Genomic DNA, 19,101 nt, shown 5'->3' with positions numbered 1-19,101 from the left:
CTCCCGGCCCCCGCCGCCCTCTGCGGGCGCCTGGGCGCTCCGCGCTGCGGACACACGTGGCCGGGGGCCGGCTGGCCGCAGCCTGGCCCGGGCCGCAGGCTCCCCCCTCGGCCGCCCCCACCCGCCCCGCGACGCCAGAGGCGTGCGGGCCCCTTTGTGTCCCGCGGCCAGATCCCCGGCCCGGCAGCTGGGCCGCCCTCTGGGCGGGCGCATTGTTCGCCGGATTTGTCCGCGGCGCGAATGGCCGCCGGGGGCCGGGCTCGCCTTCCTCCCGCGGGAGGGGCGCTGGGCCGGACGGGCTCGCGGGCCATTTCCATGAGAAAGGAGCGGCGGAGGCGCCTCTCTTGGCATTCACCGCGTGCCTTAATTGTATAGACATTAAATCAAGGTCCGCTGTGAACACGCAGAGGGGCCCTCAGGGCTGTGGCGGGCGGCGAGCGTCGGGGCCGGGGTCGGGACCGGCTCGGGCTTGCGTGGGGTCCTCGCCCGAGGGGCGCGAACGCTCAGGCGTCTTCGCCGCGTGGCGGGCAGGGCGGGGGCGCTGCGCTCAGCCGACTGTGCTGTCCCAGTCCGCCCCCGACTCGGAGGAGCCCACACTTCTCCCCTTTCCGCGGCAGAGAGTGGGCCCCCAAGTGCGTCCCTCCGGGCGTTCCTGGAGCTGGGGCGCCCGGGAATCGCGGAGACGGATTCCGGGGGTGGGGGTGGTGAGCGCGTGCGCACCCGGCCGCCTCCCGCGGGGCTCCGAGGGGCGCAGAACCGCTCCGACTGGGCGGCGCGAGCTCCTCCGCAGCTGCCTTCCCCTGCCGTCCCCCTGCCCGTGCCGACCCAGGAGCGCGCACCGAATGCGGTTAAAAGAACGAATCTCGATGCTCAAAGATGAAAACTCGTCTCTTTTTACAACCCAGCGAGCTCGTCCTCTCCGCGCGCAGCGGGCCCGCGAGAAGGCGCTCGAGCTGTTCGTGGAGAGAAAGACGGGGAGACCCAGAGAGGCCGCTTGCCCGGCTCGCCCCGGCCCGGCCCCGAGCGTAATTACCAGTCCCGGCTGGAGCCGCTGCCGCCGCCTCCGCTCCCTGCGCCTCCCGCGCCGCCGCCAGTTCCCGCCTGCTCTTCGGCTCCCGGGGGCCCCGCGCGCTGCTGCCCTGGGCGGAGAAGGGCGCGGGAACCCCGAGAAGGGAGCCAGGCAAGTCCCCGAGCGCCGCAGGCCGGCTGCGAGCCGAGTGTCCACGGGGTCCACGCTGCGGGCGCCCAGATCCTGCTCGCCCGGCCCGGCCCCGATGCGACTGTCCCCGCGCCCGCCGCCGCCGCCGCTGCCTCCGCGCGTATCCGCGCTCCGCTCCGGCACCGGGCGATTATCACTGGGGCGCGCGGTGACGTCACCCGGACACCGGCCCCGCCGCTGCCTCCCCGAGGTGTCCTTGAGAACTGCGGGGCACGCGCGCCGCGCACACGCGCACACACGCACTGCGCGCCTCGTGCCTCCCGCGCATTCGCGCCGCGTCCCGCCCCGCGCGCTCCTAGGCTCACGCGGACGCAGCCTTCGAGCGCCCTCGACCGTGCCCTGCGCCCCGCGGCCACAGGGAGGCCCAAGGAAACGCCTGTCTCCCACACACTCCAGCCCCTCACATGGCCCTCCAGCACCCACGCGCGCAGCCCCTCCAGATGCACATTGACACCTCCAGCCACACCCCGCCACGCGCACGCCTCGCCACGCGCACGCCTCGCCGGCACGCAGCCCAGCGGCACCCGCAGATACGCACCCGCACTCGGGCCCTGACCGCGGGTTCGCGTCTCCTGTCTCGCGCCCGCAGAACGCACTCTGCCGCGCAGCTCACACCGCGGCCCTCCAAGCCTCTCAGTCCTGAGAAAGGCAAGGGTCCCGCCGGCCTCCTGCGGATGGCCCTGCTGGGCTCCGTACAGTGGGGAGGGAATTAAAGGTCGTCCTTCCCCGCCCCCATCGGAGCCTGCGGTTCTCACCGTTTCAGACCCGGATGGGAGCTCTTGCCCGTAGGGACCATGGAATCACAGGCGACACTCCACGGCCCGACTGCAGTCACTGCCAGCTCGATAGGGTCCTTGGGGCGCCCCCAATCTGGCCCTCTAGGGCCAGGGATCAGTGACTTCCCCAAGCCTCACCGTCCGGAGCCTCCCCCGCTGGCCTTTGTTTAGACTGCAAGGAGCGCAGGCCAGCGCGGCCGGCAGGCCTCGGTCCCCCTCTCCTTCCTCCTAGGGCCAACCCAGCCCCTGCGCCATCTGCCCTCGGAGCAGAGCCTGGGCCTCCCTGGGCGCAGGTCCTGCTTCCTTCCTTTTCCACCCTCTCCAGCACTGCCCAGCCTATGGACAGCCGGTTAGGAAGGGCGGCAGGAACTCGGGTTGGTTCTGCCCCCACCGCCTCCGCCGGTCCTCAACCATCAGGACGCCCCTCCCCCTTTGGTGCGGCTTCAACCTGACCCTTCCCAGCCGCAATTCCTCGCCCTTCGCAGGTGTCAGGGACAGCCTTTCTTTCTCACAGGTCACGCTCAAGCCCTCTACTCCTCCACAGCCCAAGGGGAACCTTCTGTTCCAAGCGCAAAGCTCTGGAAGCTGCCCCAAGCCTGCGGGTGCCGGCAGCCTCAGCAGGTGCAAGCCGGGCGCTGGAGGGGCTGGAGGGGTGGGGAGGCCAGGCTGCAGCAGCCCCGCTTCATTGGAGACCGTTGCCCTTGGCCTCCAGTGGTCGGGATCGGACTCTCACCCTAATGAAACGGGGGCAGTCCCCAGGGCGGTCCTAGGCTCCCAGGCTGGTCCTAGGCTCCCAGGCTGAGGCATCCGCTGTCCATGGTGTTGAAACGGAACCCTGAAACCTCCGCCTCGCTTTCGGACTTTATACCCCCAGCCCTCCTCTCACCAAGGGTTGGGGCCAGGAAGGCCGGCTCCCGGCCCCCTCCCCTCCCGTCCCCCACCCTTAGCTTCCTGGACGGGTCCAGGACGTCTCCGGATTCAAGCTCCCTGGAGCTTGTTCCCATTCTAAGGGGAAAGACTTCTTAGCACCCCCCATCGGTACCTTGGCTTCGGGGACCCCATATCTTTTTTTGGGTCTCTTTTCTGTACAGGGCCGGCTCCACCAGGGGCAGGGTGGATCGCCACCCCTCGCAGACCTGTTCCCTCACCTGGCGGAGCACCTTCGTCCTGCCCACTTTACCTTTGGCGGAGGCCTCTCTGGCAGGCCGGGGTGGGTAAGGTGGGAGGCTGGGGGTCGCCCCCTTCCCTTGGGTCACCCTAGATTTTTGTACATCCCTAGAAGAACCCGGCCCCTCTTGGAGTCCTGAGTAGCGATCGGGGTCCCCGGCTCCCCACTTCCACCCCCGGTGTGCAGCGGCCCCCAGCGAGGCGGGCTGGGGGAAGGGCCGTCTAGGGCTTGGGGGCGGAGCCGGACGGTAGGAGCCGCGCGGGAAGGGGAGCCCGCCTGCAGCCTCTGCCCCGCCCGCGCCGCAGCGTCCGCTCCGATTGGGACCTTTTCGGTGGCCCCACGAGCTTCGTAGGTTTCATAAAAGTCAACTTACTGCTGCCGGGCCCGGGCTGGGGTCTGTGCTCCCCCCGCTCCGCGGGGGCCTAGTCTCGCCTTGCCCGGCGCCTTCTCTCCGCCGCCGCCCACGCCGCCGCCTCTCCGGAGCACACGGATAATTTGTTTGTGGATTTGTTTATTTGCCAGCTCCGGGGACAGTGGGGGAGGGAAAAGGGGCGCGAAGGTGGGGGCGGCGGCGCTGCCGGGCCGGCTCGGGCTCCCGGTTCCCGGCGGCCGCCTCGGTGCGCACAAAGGCGGGCGCGCAGCGGGGCCGGCAACTTCGCTACGGGTCAGGTGGCTCCGGCGGGGGCGGGAGCGGGAGGAGGAGGGGAGGGAACACGGGCCGAGACCCCCACCCCCTCCCCCTCCCTCCTGTCCGCCACCCGTGAAAGCCTCCGAATAGCGTGGGATTAAACAAATCAACAGAACCCGTGGAGAACCCCTCCCTTTCCGCTCCTTCTCCCTCGTCACCACCCGCTCCTCCTCTGCGGGAGGCCTGTAATTCCTCCAGAAAGAGGAAAGGCCGCGGTCCACATCTGGGAACAGCTGGCTCACCACCTCTTGACCCTTGACCCTGCCCTCCTTTGGAGTCTCCTGCAGACCACCCCCCACCCAGCCCCTGCAGCATGCGGAGGTGGGGAGGATGTGGGAGGCCGGATGGAGGTGCCCACAGTACAGATGTGGGAGGCCGGATGGAGGTGCCCACAGTACAGAGGGAGTGGGGTCCTTGCCACCCAGTGGCCCACAGCTTCCCACTTCCAGCTGGGGTGGTCAAAAGAGCTCAGAGGCCCCCACCCAGTGCCTCACCCAGGGATGGCGGAGACCTCTGTCTGGCTCTGCAGCAAGGCCTGGGTCCTCCTCCCCCCCGGCACCTGTGACTGTGACCCCAAACATCTCCCTTGTGGGTAAGGGGCCTCCCATTCCTCCCACGCCAGGCTAAACCTCCCAGAGGTGGGCAGATGCTTGGTGCCATGAGGAGCAGGGGCCCCTGAAGGCCCATCCCACCTAGCAGGGGCCCTTTTCCACCCCCAGGAGCTCCAGGGACACTGCCAGGCGGCTTCATCCCCAGGACTAGGGGGTGGGAGTGCAAACATGGCAACTGCCCCCACCCACAAACTCAGAGGCGAGGGGCGGGGGGCAGGGAGGCTCCATCTGCAGGTGCTCCCTCCACACCTGTCCCCTGGGCTTGGGTCTGGACGAGGCCAGTCATGGGGCCCCGTGCCTGGTGGGGAGAGGGAGGGCCTCTCCTGGTCTTGCTCCTCCTCACCCTTTGTAGCGGGTGGCAGGGACCCCGCCTGCCTGAGCGCTGAGGGTGGGAGTGCCACAACCGACCACAAAGACCTCGATTGTCAGCCCGCCCAGGCGCACAATAGGGTGGGGATAGCACAGGGCCTGGGGCCTCCGCATGGAAATGAGGCCACTGCCCCTTTCTCTCTGCTCCCGGCCTGGCCCCCTCCTCCCTGGCCCTAGTGAGAAGGAATACACAGACCTTGGACTGACCGTCCCAGAGGCGGAACTCCTTGTGGGTGCTGCCAGAGCTGCGGGGCTGAGAGCTGCGCAGAACAGAGGTCAGGTAAGCACTGCGCCTGGGCGGACAGGGAGGCGGGAGCCGGTGTGGAGTGAGGGGAGCTGGGTGCCTGGCTCATGGCGGGAATAGGCCTTTTGTTCCCCAGGGGCCAATATTTCAGCCCGAGGTGCGAACCTGGCCAGTCCCAGCCTCCCTGGCCATGCACTGTTGCTGGGGAATTGGGGATATGGAGCCTGGGCCAGCAGCCCCCAGCCCCCGCCCCTTGCCCAGGGCTGGCCGCCCTCTACAGGGCGCCTCTTGGCTTTGGGCAGCTGCCTCCTTCCCATTGCCTCCAAGCCTAGCCTAGGGTCCTAGAGGGTGTGTTGCGGGGAGGGTACGGAGGCTGGCCCCTGCTGGCCCCACCTAGGGATCTTGGTGTCAGCAAATTACCCTGGAGGAGTTAGGGGTGAGCAGCTTGCCCCAGCACTGCTCTCTTCTCTAGAAAGATGGAGGAGTTTGAGAGCAGGAGCTTCGAGAAGGCTCTGGGGCCTTGTGGCCTTGACTCCTCCAGTGGTAACCCCTCCTGCTTGGCTTTGGGGTCACCCCAGGCATGCAGGGCCCTGCAGGACACCCATTTAGGGCACTTTCCTTTTGAACCTGGGCCTCAGGACCACCCAGAACAGACCTGCGCGGAGCTGGGGCAGGGTCTCTCCCAGCCCTGGGTCCCCCTCCATGCGACCCAGCAAAGTTGGATGCGGCCAGCGTGGCCACAGGGTGAGGGCTCTTTGTCCCTGAGTCCACATGGGGCGGGGACTCTGTGTGGCCTCCTCAGTTACAGCCTGACCTCTAAGTGGGAGCAGGGGGCATCTGACAGGGAGCCCTCCCCTTCCTCAGGCCCTCAGGTGCCCCCCCATGGAACCCCCTCCCGGTCACAAGGGCGGGACTTGGCTCCATGCCCCTCCCCCTAAGTTCTCAGAGACCCCAGCACTCAGGACCCCACCAGAGGGAGCTCCACCACAGAGGCGCTTGTGGGGCCCAGCTGGCCCAGGCACCAATGCTCCAAAGGTGGAACTTCCGCAGAAGTGGCTTGGCTCGGGGTGCAGAGAACAAGGCCATCCTTGGCTGGGCTGACAGCTGCTGGATGGCTTGCAGCTCATGGTCCCGGGGTACGGCTGGAATGGCCCTTGCTCTGTCCCTCCCTCCAGGACACATCTGCCAGTCCTTTCTCAGGGTTCAGGTCCCCATCACTCTCTCAGCACCTGCCCCTGGTCTCTGTGTCTCTCTTTGGTCTTTGAGTCTCTCCCTGGTCTCTGTGTCTTTGCCAGTCTCTGTGTCTCTCCCCCTGGTGTCTGTGTCCCCCCAGTCTCTGTGTCCCCCCGGTCTCTGTGTCTCTCCCCTTGTCTCTGTGTCTCTCCCCATCTCTGTGTCTCTCCCCGTCTCTGTGTCTCTCCCCATCTCTGTCTCTCCCCATCTCTGTGTCTCTCCCCATCTCTGTGTCTCTCCCTGGTCTCTGTGTCTCTCCCCATCTCTGTCTCTCCCCATCTCTGTGTCTCTCCCCATCTCTCTGTCTCTCCCCATCTCTGTGTCTCTCCCCATCTCTGTGTCTCCCTTGTCTCTGTGTCTCTTCCCATCTCTGTGTCTCCCTTGTCTCTGTGTCTCTTCTTCTGGTCTCTATGATTCTGCTCATCTCTGAATGTCTCTCCCATAGGTCTGTGTGTTGCCATCTCGCCTTTTCTTGGTTCTCTCTCATCTCTGCACCATCTTCCTCCCCAACTTCCTCTTGCTCATCTCCATCTCCTTCCATTTACCTCTCAGGAGTGACTCCAGCAAGAAAGGAGGGCCCTCGAAGGAGCTTCTCAGGCTGCTGTCTGCTTTTAGGGACATGGGTATTCTCTTACCTCACTCTTGGGGGATGCCCCCTCCACCACTAAGTCAAATGCCACAGGAGTGTGCCATGCTGGGAAGAAACTGGAGCCTCCACCCCAGGCCATTGCCCTAGGGCCGCCTACCTCCCTGTGTAACTGGGGCTGGGCATCTAGGGGCAGGGGAGGAGAGGACAAGCCCAAGGAAGGATGGGCTTAAGAAATGGGAGGGGTTCCTGGGGCTGAGCAGAACAGCGGCCCCCCAGGCAGAATGCACCCCTCCTGTCTGACCAGTGCAGACCCTTCAGGGAGGAGGCATGAGAGCCCTGGGATTTCCCCGGGTCGCGGAGAGGCGTGGGTCTCTGTGCTGTCCTGGGTCTTGCTGCAGTGGGGGACACACAGCCTGCTCCTTGTGCCCAGCCCCCTGCCTGGGGCAGCTCTGGGAAAGCAGGCAGGGTGGACCTAACAGGGCAGTATCCTGGGGTGGGGGCTAAGGATGGCACACCTGTGGGGTGCAGAGAAAGGACCTGTTAGTGCTGGTTTGTCTTCGAGTCTCAGACACTCCAGAATGTCCTTGGGCAAGTGATAGTGATTTTCCACTAATAGTGGAAATAGAAAACTCTTTTTAAAACACAGTTACTTAAACGAATGAGTGGATAGAAGGGAGATCTTCTTTCAGGAAAGGGGCTCAGTCGCCACAGGGGCTTCTGTGCTTCTGGAGGGCCTCACGGTTTCTGCACAGAAGGCTTATGTCAAGCATTGGATTTCATGCTCTAATTTGTGACTTTTGAAAATCTGCTATTTTCCTTGGACGCTCGCTTGATGGGAGGTGTGCCTGGAGTTGGCATCAAATTGGGGTGGGCTGACCCTGGGGCTATCTGGGGCACTCTCCTTGTCACTGGGGGATTTTCAGGCTGGACAAGGGAATGTGAGCCTGCATTCTTGGGAGATGCAGCTGAATGTATCTGCTGGGGAGGAGCAGAGGCAAAGGATGGACTGGTCCCTTGGAGGTGCACCGTGGTCTCATCCCTTGGCCATCCCCAGGACCACTTTGTGCAGCTCTGTTTCCCACTGTCTTTCCAAGCCTTCTTTCTCCCCATATCTTCCCTTGGAAGTGGCTTAGACACAAATTCTCACTAATGTGTGAATGACCGACTGTGAAGATGTGCTGCATCCCAGCCAGTGCACAGAGATCCCCTCCTCCCTTTGGCTCTGGTGGCCGCCTGTGCTGCACCATGGGCTCCGAGCCTCTGGCTTTGGCTGAGGGAGGGGAGGATGTAAGGGAAAGGAGGGGAGGGAGTGTCAGCCCCCATGCCCCTTGCAGGACTACTCACCACATCCCTCTGGTCTGGAGGGGCGGCAGCCTCAATCTGTCCAGCCCCAGGATGCCGTTCTGTCCCTGGGTTTCCCCACAAACTGGCCGTGCCACTTGTTAAACCCTCCTGCGATCCTCAGCTCAAGGGTGCCATCTGTTTCTTTGCCAGTTGTCTTTACTGGGAGGGAATGCATCAATGGCAGGAATTCCTGCCTCTCAGACCGGGGCAAGAAACTCTGGGAGCCCAGAGAGGCACCTTCACCCTGGCTCCCCCATCAGCAACAGTCTCTGTGCAGGTTGATGGAAGGGAAGGGCCTTCCGGTGGGGGACCAGTGAGGCTGTTGAGGATGCTAGGCAGGGGTGGGGCAAGAGGCAGGGATGGGGAGAGCTTAGGCCCTTCCTGAGCTCCACCCAATGTGGGGTGAAACAGTGCTGGGAGATCCGGGGACTGGGAGGTGCCTGCATTCTGAAGGTGACTGTGCAGAAGCTCAGAGCTGCCCCAGGAGACTGGGGCAGAGTGGAGCGACCTGGCCCTGAGCAGAACAGAGAAGGTGGCAGTGGTAAGAGTGATGCAGTCGCCAAATTCACAGGGATCTTGAGGGCCAGACCCTGACCCCAGAGCTTTACAGGAACCCCCACCTAATGCTGAGGGGAGGGTGCAGGGAGAGGAGAAGGGCAGGAGCCCTGAGTGTTGACGATGGAGGCTGCAGAGACCAAGTGAGGGGCTCACCCTTCAGGCCCTGCAGGCTTTGGGAAGAGGAAACCCCACCCAGGGATGGTGGGGGAGCATTTACAGAGAACAGACCAGAAGAGCAGCCTATCTTTCCAGTCCTGCAAGAAGAGAAACTTCTAAAGAATGGACCAGGCTTGCCCAGCTCTTGAGGCCCCAATTCCTGATTTCCGGGGGCCTCCCCTAGCGGGAGGTAGGATGCCTGAAATCCTGCCCACCCTCTGCCCAGATGTCCCTGTACTCCCTGAGGCCTGAGCGGGAGCCACACTGCCCTCCCCATCCCGTGCCTGGGATCTGTGGGCTCTGCCAGCAGGGGCAGGAGGTGCCACACGGTGAGGGGTGCCTTTGCTCCTGGCTTTGCACTGCCCGGCCTGGGAAACGCAGACCCTGCATCTCACCACTGCCTGCAGGGCCCCTACACTGAGCCTTGGGGACTCTCCTGTGTGCTGGCTGACTGAGGGTCACCGGGGGGCTTGGAGTGCCACAGGACATCAGCCCCTGTGGGGGTAGATCAAGGCAGCCAGCAGCCCCGCCACGCAGCTGTGGGTGAGGATGGGGTCCCAGCAGTCTGCTCATCATTCCCAGCTCTGAAGAGGGACCTGGGACCATGCCTGCAGGGTGCCAAGCTCCAGGCTGGGTGGGGCAGCCACGGAGGTGCTCACTGCTGTGTCTGTGCCATGCTACTACTGCCCTAGGGCTGGCGCGTGGGGTCCTCGGGTCCCTGGGTGGGGCCTGCCGAGGCCTGGGTGGTGGCTGGTGCCATCCCAAGGCCCTTCCTATGGGGCTGTTTTGTTCATAATTTGGTTTAATTCGAAACAGAAGTGCCTGGAACCTGCCTTACATCCCTTCTCCTCCCCTCTGGGCAGCAGGTTTTAGAGGGGACATGCCATTTGCAAGGCTGCAGTGGCACCATCAGGGCGGTTGGCATGGTTGGGGTCTGGCTGTCCTGCCCCAGGAGCTCAGCACACAGGCTCGCTGCAGGGTGTGGATTCTCTCTCTGGAAGATTCTGGGGTCTCACAGGGCAGGAGCCACTGTGAAGAGGACAGAGGGACGTCATCCAGGGCATGGGTCTCACATCCCGGGAAATGAGGGTGCCAGTTGCACCTGAGGACCTGGGGCCAGAACCTCACCATGGTCCATCTTGGGGAGCGCCTTCCCTGTATGCTTCCTGCTGTCCCTGCCGGACCTCAGGGGTCCTCTCAGGCTGTGCGTCTCACATGATAGGACCAGGAGGTGCTGCCTGGGGGACCCGGTGGGGGCTCCTCCAGAGGCTTTGCCTCAGAAGGGGCAGATGAGGCCTCTGCATGCCGCCGCATCTGCAGGCGGGCTGGCACCACTGTTCTATCTCCTTCCAAAGCAGAGAACACAAAGGCCGCCCTGCCAGCCCCTCCCATGCCTGCTGGCCCCTCAGAGCCAGGCCCAGACGCCTGCCAGGGGCTCCTCACACCTGGGCTTTGTTGTCACTGGCTGGAAAGGCTAGAGGTAGGGCAGGAGGGAGGGGCTGAGCCAGGCTCTGCTCTCCACAGGGCGGGGTTTCCCTGGGGGTCCCCAGAGAGCATGGACAGCCGCCACCTTTTCCTCCTAGGACCAGACCCCAGGGACCCCCCAGTTCCCCCACACACCCCTCAGCGAGCCAGGTTTGAGGCTGCAGTTGCCAGAGTGGGCCACCCCCAAGGGCAGCAGCAAGAAAGCAGGTTCCAGGCGTCCTCCTCCTTTCAGCCCTGCTAGGAATGGGAACTGGTGGTTTCAACATTCGCTGCAGCCATGCTCCGCTGATGGGGCCCCAGCAGCCTGTGGTGTGAGAGGAGGCTGGGGATACAAGGCGCCCAACAGGGTACAAGTTCCCGCCCAGCAGCTCTCCATTTTCCCCTCGTCAGGGTGTGGCGGAGGTGGGAAGGGAAGGAGGCTGTGGGGCGCCAACTCCTTGGGGGTAGTCCATTCCAGCAGCTGCTGAGGAGGGGTTGAGGTGGGGGCTGAGGAGGGGCTGAGTTGGGGGTTGAGGAGGGGCTGAGGTGGGGGCTGAGGTGGGGGCTGAGGAGGGGCTGAGGTGGGGGCTGAGGAGGGGCTGAGGAGGGGCTGAGGTGGGGGCTGAGGTGGAGGCTGAGGAGGGACAGAGGTGGGGGCTGAGGTGGAGGCTGAGGAGGGAGCTGAGGAGGGGGTTGAGGTGGGGACTGAGATGGAGCTGAGTGCTGTTGGGACCATGAGTGATTCCAAATCTGGAATTAATTTGGTAAGTATTAGTCAAGGGGATGGATGGCAACTTGTTGCAGGAGGGATTTGGCGTGTCCACTGGCCTCGGCAGGACGGGCTGGCCATTCCAGTGAGCTGGTGGCAGCCAGTCTGGATGTCGGGATGTTGGTGTCTGCTCTGTGGAAACAGGAGCAATGAGGATGTGACTTAGTCAAAGACTGAGCTGTGGCTATAAAACGGGTTTCCTTGTCTTTGTTTCACAGATGATGAGACTGGGGCTGCAGGAGCAGCTGATTCCATCTTGCCCTGCAGGAAAGACTGGGAGGCCGTCCCCGTGGTCTCACTGGCCTCTGCATGGTGACCGGGGTCTCCAGGGGAGTGGCCGGGTGCCCTGTTGGACGTTCTGTAGCGAATTTGTCTCTGGGAGAAGAGCAGAGAGATGAAGGCCTCCATGCCACAGCCCAGGCCGTGTGCATTTGGTGTTGACCTTGGCCACAGGCCGAGGGCGCGTCTGCGAGGTCTCTGTATTGCAAGGCCCTTCTCCTCCTGAACTGAAGGCCTTCTTCCTCCTTTCCCCTCCTGATTCTCTCGCCCTCCTGGTGCATCCAGGTGCCTGTGATCCTGTTCCCGTCCTCAGCATCCCGGGCTCCGTTCTTTCCACCTGGCGTGTCGTTCCCTGAGCTGGAAGCTCCTGCCTGGGTCCTGTCCTCCTGCTGTTCCTCATCCAAAGTTTCATGGACACCAAGACAGGCAGCGCCCTCCACCACAAGCTGGGGAGCCCTCGGGCCCTGGTGTCACCACATCTTCTTGGACACCTCCACCTTCCTGGCTTCTGCCTCTTCTTCCTTCTGACGTCTTTGTCCTGCAGACACCCTGGGTCTTGCTCTGGGTGAGGCATCCTGGAGCTGAGACCTTGAGGCCTGACCTAGTGGTGCCCCTCGGCACGGCCCCTTCCTGACAACACAGTGGTGTCACAGGATTGATTCTAATGCCTCATGCTCCCTAACAGTGAAAGTGACAGTCAACTGGGCCTGTAGCATGTTCAGAGGAGCTGGCGAGGAACCCCCTGGCGCCCAGGAAAGCTGGATCTAGCGCAGCCCCGCACAGCCTTGGTGGAGGCCAGCTGTGCCGTTTGCCACGTGCCCTGGGGTGCACGCTGTCTGAGGGTGCACCCTGTGCAGTGACATGGTGGCAGCCCCCATGTGGAGGGAACAACAGCAGTGAAGACCCAGGAACCGCCGGCTTCCAGGAGGAGGCCCTGGTCTTTCTTTAGAGCAACTTCGAGGTGTGACCCAGGATACACTTTGGAGAATGCTGTCCGATGGGCAGCCCCGGCCTCTGGTGGAAGTACACGTCCCTCATCCCAATATAAGTGCGGGCCAACTCCTTGTGCGGATACCCAGGTGTTCACTTCCCTGTCCATGGAGCACACATGAAGCACCTACTGAGTGCAGGGGCACCACAGGTGTTGGGCAGAAGGGGCAGCTGGAGGGCTTTGGGGCCGGGGAGGGACAGGAGGTGCTCACTCTCATCCTTCCTTGAGTGGGGCTGTCTCAAGAGCTGGGTTCAAGGGTGATGCTTCCCTTGTCTGTTGTAGGCCTAATGGAGGATCCGGGGCAGCAGGACCCAGAGAAGTTGTCTCTGGCCATGAGCTTGGCCCTGAGCTCTGTGAGTGGCTCTGCCCTCCCTGCTTGTCCAGGTGCCTCCCGCATCCCAAGCTCAGGGCAGCCCGGGTCTTTCAGTTCAGTGCTGAAGAGAGTGCCCTCCATGTGTGCCCGCCCTCTCTTCGGAAGGCCGCCTCTGCTCTGAGGGTGCGGTGTGGGCCCTTACTCTTTGAAGGGTTGCGGTGATGGATGGGTGAGCGTGTGTGGGGTTCGAGAGTGACCCAGGTCGGTCCTACCACCTGGAGCTTGCAGACGGGAGCCCCAGGTGAGAGTGGGGTTCCTCCCAACTAGGGGGCAGTGGGAGGTGCTGGCTGGGTCTGTCTCCCGTGAGGGCCGGGCCCAGGTGACTGTCGATGGTGAGAGGGGTGTGGCCGCCCTCCCGAGAGCCCACAGTCAGTGGATCAGGAGCAAATGTCTCAGCCTCGAAGGTGCCTAAGGCCCTTGCCCAGCTGCGGTTGAGAACCTTCTGCAGGCCAAGCAAATGGGAGCTGCAGCAGGGAGATTAGGCAGCCTGCCGGCCGTGGGATCGGCTGCAACAGGGAACCTGGGGTCTGCTCCTGGGAACACCTTCCTGGGCTGCCCCTACCTGGCCGATTGGACCCAGGTGGCGGCTCTAACCCATCCTGCCCACCGTGCGGGCCTGAGGTGCGTGAACAGGATCCAGGCCCATGGCCACTAACTGTGTTATTCCTGTGCGTTCCTTGCCACCAACCCTCCCACCCCAGGCCCCTCCACCTGAGTCCTCAGCCCTAAGGCCCCTGTGTCTCTGCCCCCAGAGCCAGGCACGGGGCCAGCACCCAGAGTTTGTGGCCCTCTTTTGCTACTGATTCATCCGTCTGGGACTGGGTTCTGGTCAAGGGGACTTCCTGAGGAGCCAGTGGGGCTTAGCTTCCAGCTTCGGGGTCCCTTCTTGCACGGACCTCTGCAACACCCTGCACCCTGCACCCAAGTTTTGTGCGGCCTACCATCCTCTGGGCCTGGGACTTGAGGCATCCCAGCCTCTTCCTACCACCATGTGGGGCATTAATCATAGGGTTGACATTCTCCCCACTGGACACAACAGTGCGTCCACTTTTGAAGCTGTCAAAAGAGCTGTGTATGATTCAGGGCAAAATGGGATTCTCAGAATCCCCAGAATTCACTGGGGAAAATAATGAAATGAAGGAGAAATATAATCCAGCAAAGACCCTGCTAGCCCCCTGGGGGTTCTGGCAGAGCCAGGGTCCCTGCCCCAGCTTGCACCCCAGGAGTTATGTGGAGGAAGTGAGCAGTGCCTCCTTCATGCTTTCTGACTGCTCTGGCCAGAACCCCACTGCAGTAGATGAGAAACTGCTGCAGAGCCCAGGAAGGAGATCCTGCCCTGGGCTGGCCCCCAGCTTTCTCCAGCCGTCACCCCCCAAACTAGTTGTGCCTAGAAGCTCCCAGGGGTTGTGAGGTCATTGCCCAGATGTGTGTCGGCCAGGCCTGTGGTTGCTAGTTAGTAACTGTCCAAGGGGGGGCAACTGGACCATCTCCTGCAGGAGCTGCTGCACTGTGCCCGGTCCCAGGTAGGAATTCAGGCCTTGCCAGGGCACCAAGGGACCCACTGTGGGACCAGCAACCTGGCTGCCTGCACAGGTGGCAGAAGATTTCAGTAGAAACAGCACCAAGCAGTGCCAGGACCCCTGGGCCAGGCCAGGATTAGGAAAGCAAATTGGACCTGTTAGAAAACTCCGGGGCCAGCAGGGAAGCGGGGAGCCTGCCCTGTGTCAGCCAAATGGTTAAAGGAGAAGAGTAGAATCCAGGGGAAATCAAGCCGTCAATCAGCCTGATGCATATTCATGAGGCGCCAGCCCTCCCCAGGCCTGTGCAGCAGTGTGCTCCCCTCTGTCTGAGCTGCTGTGACATGGCAGCTTCCGCCTCCGCCTGCCTGCAGTCAGCCCTGATTGGCCCAGCCGCTCTCTTGAAAATGCCATAGCAACCCCTGGCTGGTTGCCTAGCAATTCCTCCCTTTTCCCTTTTCCTCCCCTAAAGCCCAAGCCAGTAATCCACAGGCTACTAGTGGAACATGTCTCTGTGCCATGGCAAGTGCCTGTGTGTGTGTGTGTGTGTGCACGCATGTGTGTGAGAGGACAGATCTGGAAGGGACCACTTCCTGCCAGCAGCGTCTCAAAGACTTGGGAGTGCACCTGCTGCCTGTCTCAGTACCAGCTCACCTGCTCAGGGGAAGGGGACGTGGGGGCATAGACCCCTGGCCCTGGCAGGGCATCCTGTGCTGCTCACTTCATTATCACCAACCAGGATCCCCAAACCTGAGTCACTGGGGAGCCGTGGCTGCCATCAGCATGGTGGGATGGAGGGTTGGCCTTCAGCCCTCCCAGGTTCCTTGATGCTGAAGCAAAGATGACTTTGACGCTCAGGCCCCAGCCAGCGGAAGGACAACGGGCTTCTGCCATTCCATGGACCAATGTGGGTCCGAAGGGTCCACCATTCTGCACAGGGCCAACTTCAGGGCAGCTGTCCGGGGCTGCAGATGCTCCCTCACAGGCCAGGTGGGGCTTTCAGCTGTGACAAAGTCCGGATGTCCACCCCTGGTGAAGCCACTAGGAGGCTGTGGGGGAGCCGAGGGCAGTGTCTAGGAGCCATTGAGTTCATCTCAAGGCTCTCTTTCCTCTTGGATAGTGTGTGCCTGTTTGCATGTGTGTGCCTGTTTGCATGTGTGTGCCTGAGCATATATATATATAGGGTGCCCTCAGAGAGTGCATTGGGTGATGATGACTGATGTGGGCAGTCTTTTCTTTGATCAATGGAAGCAAAATCATTTAAGGCCCGCGCTGAGCTTCCCTCTCTGGTTTCCTGTTAAACACAGCAAATGTGCGTCTCCAATAAAAAGCTACACAGCAACTTAATCTCCGATCGATTGCGAGGAAAGGAAAATAAAACCCTGCTCCCTGGGGATGGGCAGCCTCGTAGGCAGTTGTTCCTGATATAGAATGTGGGCAATAAATGCATTAAATATAAATGGAGTGACGGATAAGAGTGATAAACCCTGGTTCCTCCACACTAATTGAAAACCACGTCAAGGGTTGATGAATGTAGAGGTCCTCTGGGGCAGCGGGAGGCCCTGAATCTGTTCGTGCTGGGCGCTCACCCTTCCTGGCAGGCAGGGGCTGTGCTCTCTGTCTGGGGCAAGGGGTGGGGTTGGGCAGGTGGGGAGGGCATTTGCAGCAGGTCCCAGGAGACACCCGGCACCTGCCTGCCCGAGCTTGCTCCACTTCCTGGGAGCTTCCCTGGACAGTCTATCCGATTGTTGACCTGTCACCTCCCTGAGCCCCAGAGCGTCCTGTAAAGCCGGTGCATGATTCACAAGTGTCTCAAATCTCCAGAGACCATGGAAAGGCTGGGATTCCCCTTTTCAGGCCGGGAGGAGTTTGTGGACCCCAGCGGGTGCCATGGCGGTGCTCCAGGTGCCGTGTGGAGCTTACAGCATGGCCTGAAAAGGACTCGTTCAGCCCTGTGTCTGACTCCAAGGCTCTTTCATTCCATATTTGACCAGTATCTACCAGGACACAACGATGGTCCAGGCCCTACGCTGGATGCTGCGTGCAGGCAGGGCTGAGCAGTGGCTCTATCAGCATGGGCTCCCTGGTCAGCCAGGAGACCAGTCTGCAGCCCCACAGCACTAAGAGCTGCGGAGGGAGCCAGAAAACAACAGAAAATTCTTCCCTCATGTTCTGGAGATCAAGGATCTGAAATCAAGGTGTGGACAGGGCCTGCTTCCTCCAGGAGCTCTGTTGGTGGGGGATGTCCTTCCTGCCTCTTCAAACTTTCAGTGGCCCCAAGCATCCCTTGGCTTGTGGCCGCCTCGCTCCAGCCTCGGCCCCCCTCTTCACGTGGTGTTCTCCTCCGAATTTGTGTCCATCTCTGCTTCTCTGTCTCACTAGATTTGGGGCCCACCCTCATGCATGGTGGCCTCATTTCAGTATCTTTCCCTTCGTTATGTCTGCAAAGACCCTTATTCCAGATAAGCTCATAGTCTGAGGGTCTGGTGGACAGGAAATTTGGGGTCTAATACGTGCCCAGTAGGGATGTGGTCAGCGGGCCTGCATGGCCGCCGGAGGCAGAGGAGGTGGTGAGATCCTGGCGCAGGCAAACCTTGCCAGGGGCTCCACGTGTGCAAATGGCCATGGAGTGATTCAAAGGCAGGAGTGGGGGCACCCAGGGCAGGGAATGGCAGGAAGGGGACTTGGAGGCCAAGGGAGGAGGCAGAGGCCCTCCTGGGGCTGGACTCTGTAGTGTTTGGGGGTTAACTGGGGAGTCAGGGACTGGGAGGGCCCCTTGTTCTTGGGTGCAAAGCTTATGTTAGGAGCTACAGGACGTGGTCAGCGGCTGGCTGACCCCTCAGGCAGGAGGCTGGGCCCTGGTGCTTACTTCCCACTGTCCTCTGTGTGTGCCCGGCCAGGCCTCCCTGGTGCGGTGCCCCAGGACCTTGTGAAGGAAAGAGGCGGAAAAGCCCGAAACAGCACCACAAATGTCACCATGGAAGCAACAGGTGTGTCCCTTGCAGGAACCTCCGGGACAGAGCAGCAATGGAGGGGGCTTCTTGGGGCCTTGAACGGTGGGCACGTGACCCATGACCACCGGTCTGTCCTCCCAAAGGCTTGGCCGAGCCACCAGGTCTCAGTGTGGGCAGCAGGGGAGGTGTCTGAGTGGGGGGGCAGTGGGTGCCTAGTGTGAAGCCAGGGCGTCTGTCACCACTCAGCCTCCTCCAGATGGGCCCAGGGGCTCCCAGCCATGCTGCAGTTCTGGCCTAGATCCCAAGGCCCCTCAGCAGGTGTCCTCAGCAAGCCTCCCCCGGCTTTGGTCTCTGCACCTCCAGGGTTGGAGCAGATTTGCCTCTCGGGCTCTAAGGCCTCACTTTTCCCAGGCAGGTATGGGAGGGGCTGTGCACACGGCTGACAAGGGCCTGCTTTTCAGGTGGCGGTCCCGAGTGCTCAGGAAAGCACCCTGGCCTGGGGGCCCTCCCTCCATGGAGAGGAGCCTCCCTTGGCTGCCCTGGGCTATACTTCCCCTAGCCCGTGAGGATTGTCCAGTTCCATCCAGCAGGACACACGCCCCTGCCAGAGCTTGGATGTCAGAAGAGGCCAGGCCCTCCGACCTCAGCATCCTGCTTGGGAGCTGGCAGCTCAGCCCAGCTGCACAGCCTGAGGCCCCCAACAGTGGAACTGCTCAGGGTGGATGTCCCCTCTGGTCACTTGGGAATGTCCCCTGTGACGGCAGAAGCTGCACGGTGCCCACTGGGACCAAAGTGGGATGTTTGCCCGCTCCTTGCTCCCTGAGCCTATAGACCCTACCAGTGGATCCCATAGCTGACAGGAGACTTGCCCAGGGCCAGCTCTGGGGCCTTGGCTGTCCAGCTTTTAACAAGAGGCGTGGCCCAGCTCCTAGTGGGCATTTCTGAAATGCGGGGCCATCAAGCTGCTTCCACAGGCCAGGGCTGTGGGGCTCAGAGATTGCCTCCCTGGGCACATGGGATCCCCCAATCTGATGAGCCCCTGGGGGGGCCTCACTGCTCCACTCCCTCTGGTGGGACATGGACAGCCTGGGCTGGATAGGAAGCAAAGTGCCGTCCTGCCTTGTGAAAAGAGGGTGACCCAGTCTGTGCAGGGCCAGGCCCAGAGGTGAGGAGCGGAGCAGGCTGGGGCTGGTAGCATGGTGCGAGGTGGCCCCACAGACACCCGGCCCAGGGCCTTGTCTTTGTTCCCCAGCTCCTGAGTTGAGCCTCACCCACAGGCCCCTGGGAGGAAGCAGGGTGACGGGCCTGACCATCTCGCTTTCTGTGCTTTTCTTGGGTAACTAATAGCTTTATTGAGATATAACCCACATACCCCACTTCACTCTTTCAAAGGGCACAATTCAATAATTCTTAGCACAGTCACTTTTTTAAAATTTTTTTTTTTTGAGACAGAGTTTCGCTCTGTCGCCAGGCTGGAGTGCAGTAGTGTAATCTCGGCTCACTGCAACCTCCGCCTCCCAGGTTCAAGCAAATCTTCTGCCTCAGCCTCCCCAGTAGCTGGGATAACAGGCGTGTGCCACCACACCCAGCTAATTTTTGTATTTTTAATAGAGACAGGGTTTCACCATGTTGGCCAGGCTGGTCTTGAACTCCTGACCTCGTGATCCACCTGCCTCAGCCTCCTACAGTGCTGGGATTACAGGCGTGAGCCACCACGCCCGGCAAGCATAGTCACTTTTTTAGCATATTCACAGGCCTGTGCAGCCATCACCCCGATCTACCTTAGAACATTTTTATCC

The 19,101-nt window shown here is 62.0% G+C and overlaps 1 protein-coding gene across 1 annotated transcript; it reads right to left on the bottom strand.

The window, feature by feature from the left end:
• Positions 1-155: 155 nt before the first annotated feature.
• On the bottom strand, positions 156-2,999 carry LOC129052180 (uncharacterized). The gene is made up of 2 exons (XM_063720597.1): positions 2,937-2,999; positions 156-1,816 (listed from the first exon to the last, which is right to left on the bottom strand). The coding sequence occupies exons 1-2, from the start codon at positions 2,997-2,999 to the stop codon at positions 548-550; spliced, it is 1,332 nt and encodes a 443-aa protein (XP_063576667.1). The 3' UTR covers positions 156-547.
• Between the last annotated feature and the right edge of the window lie 16,102 nt (positions 3,000-19,101).

The sequence above is a fragment of the Pongo abelii genome, chromosome 21 (assembly GCF_028885655.2).
Source record: "Pongo abelii isolate AG06213 chromosome 21, NHGRI_mPonAbe1-v2.0_pri, whole genome shotgun sequence".
Classification (NCBI taxonomy): Eukaryota; Metazoa; Chordata; class Mammalia; order Primates; family Hominidae; genus Pongo; species Pongo abelii.
This window is presented reverse-complemented; position numbering and strand designations above follow the sequence as displayed.

Bases quoted from the DNA above. Each gene is read 5' to 3' on its own strand.
- LOC129052180 (XM_063720597.1), bottom strand. From the start codon at position 2,999: ATGGGAACAAGCTCCAGGGAGCTTGAATCCGGAGACGTCCTGGACCCG. The intron at 1,817-2,936 runs GTGGGGGACGGG...GCTGCGCGGCAG, and splicing joins ACCCGTCCAGGAAGCTAAGG to AGTGCGTTCTGCGGGCGCGA.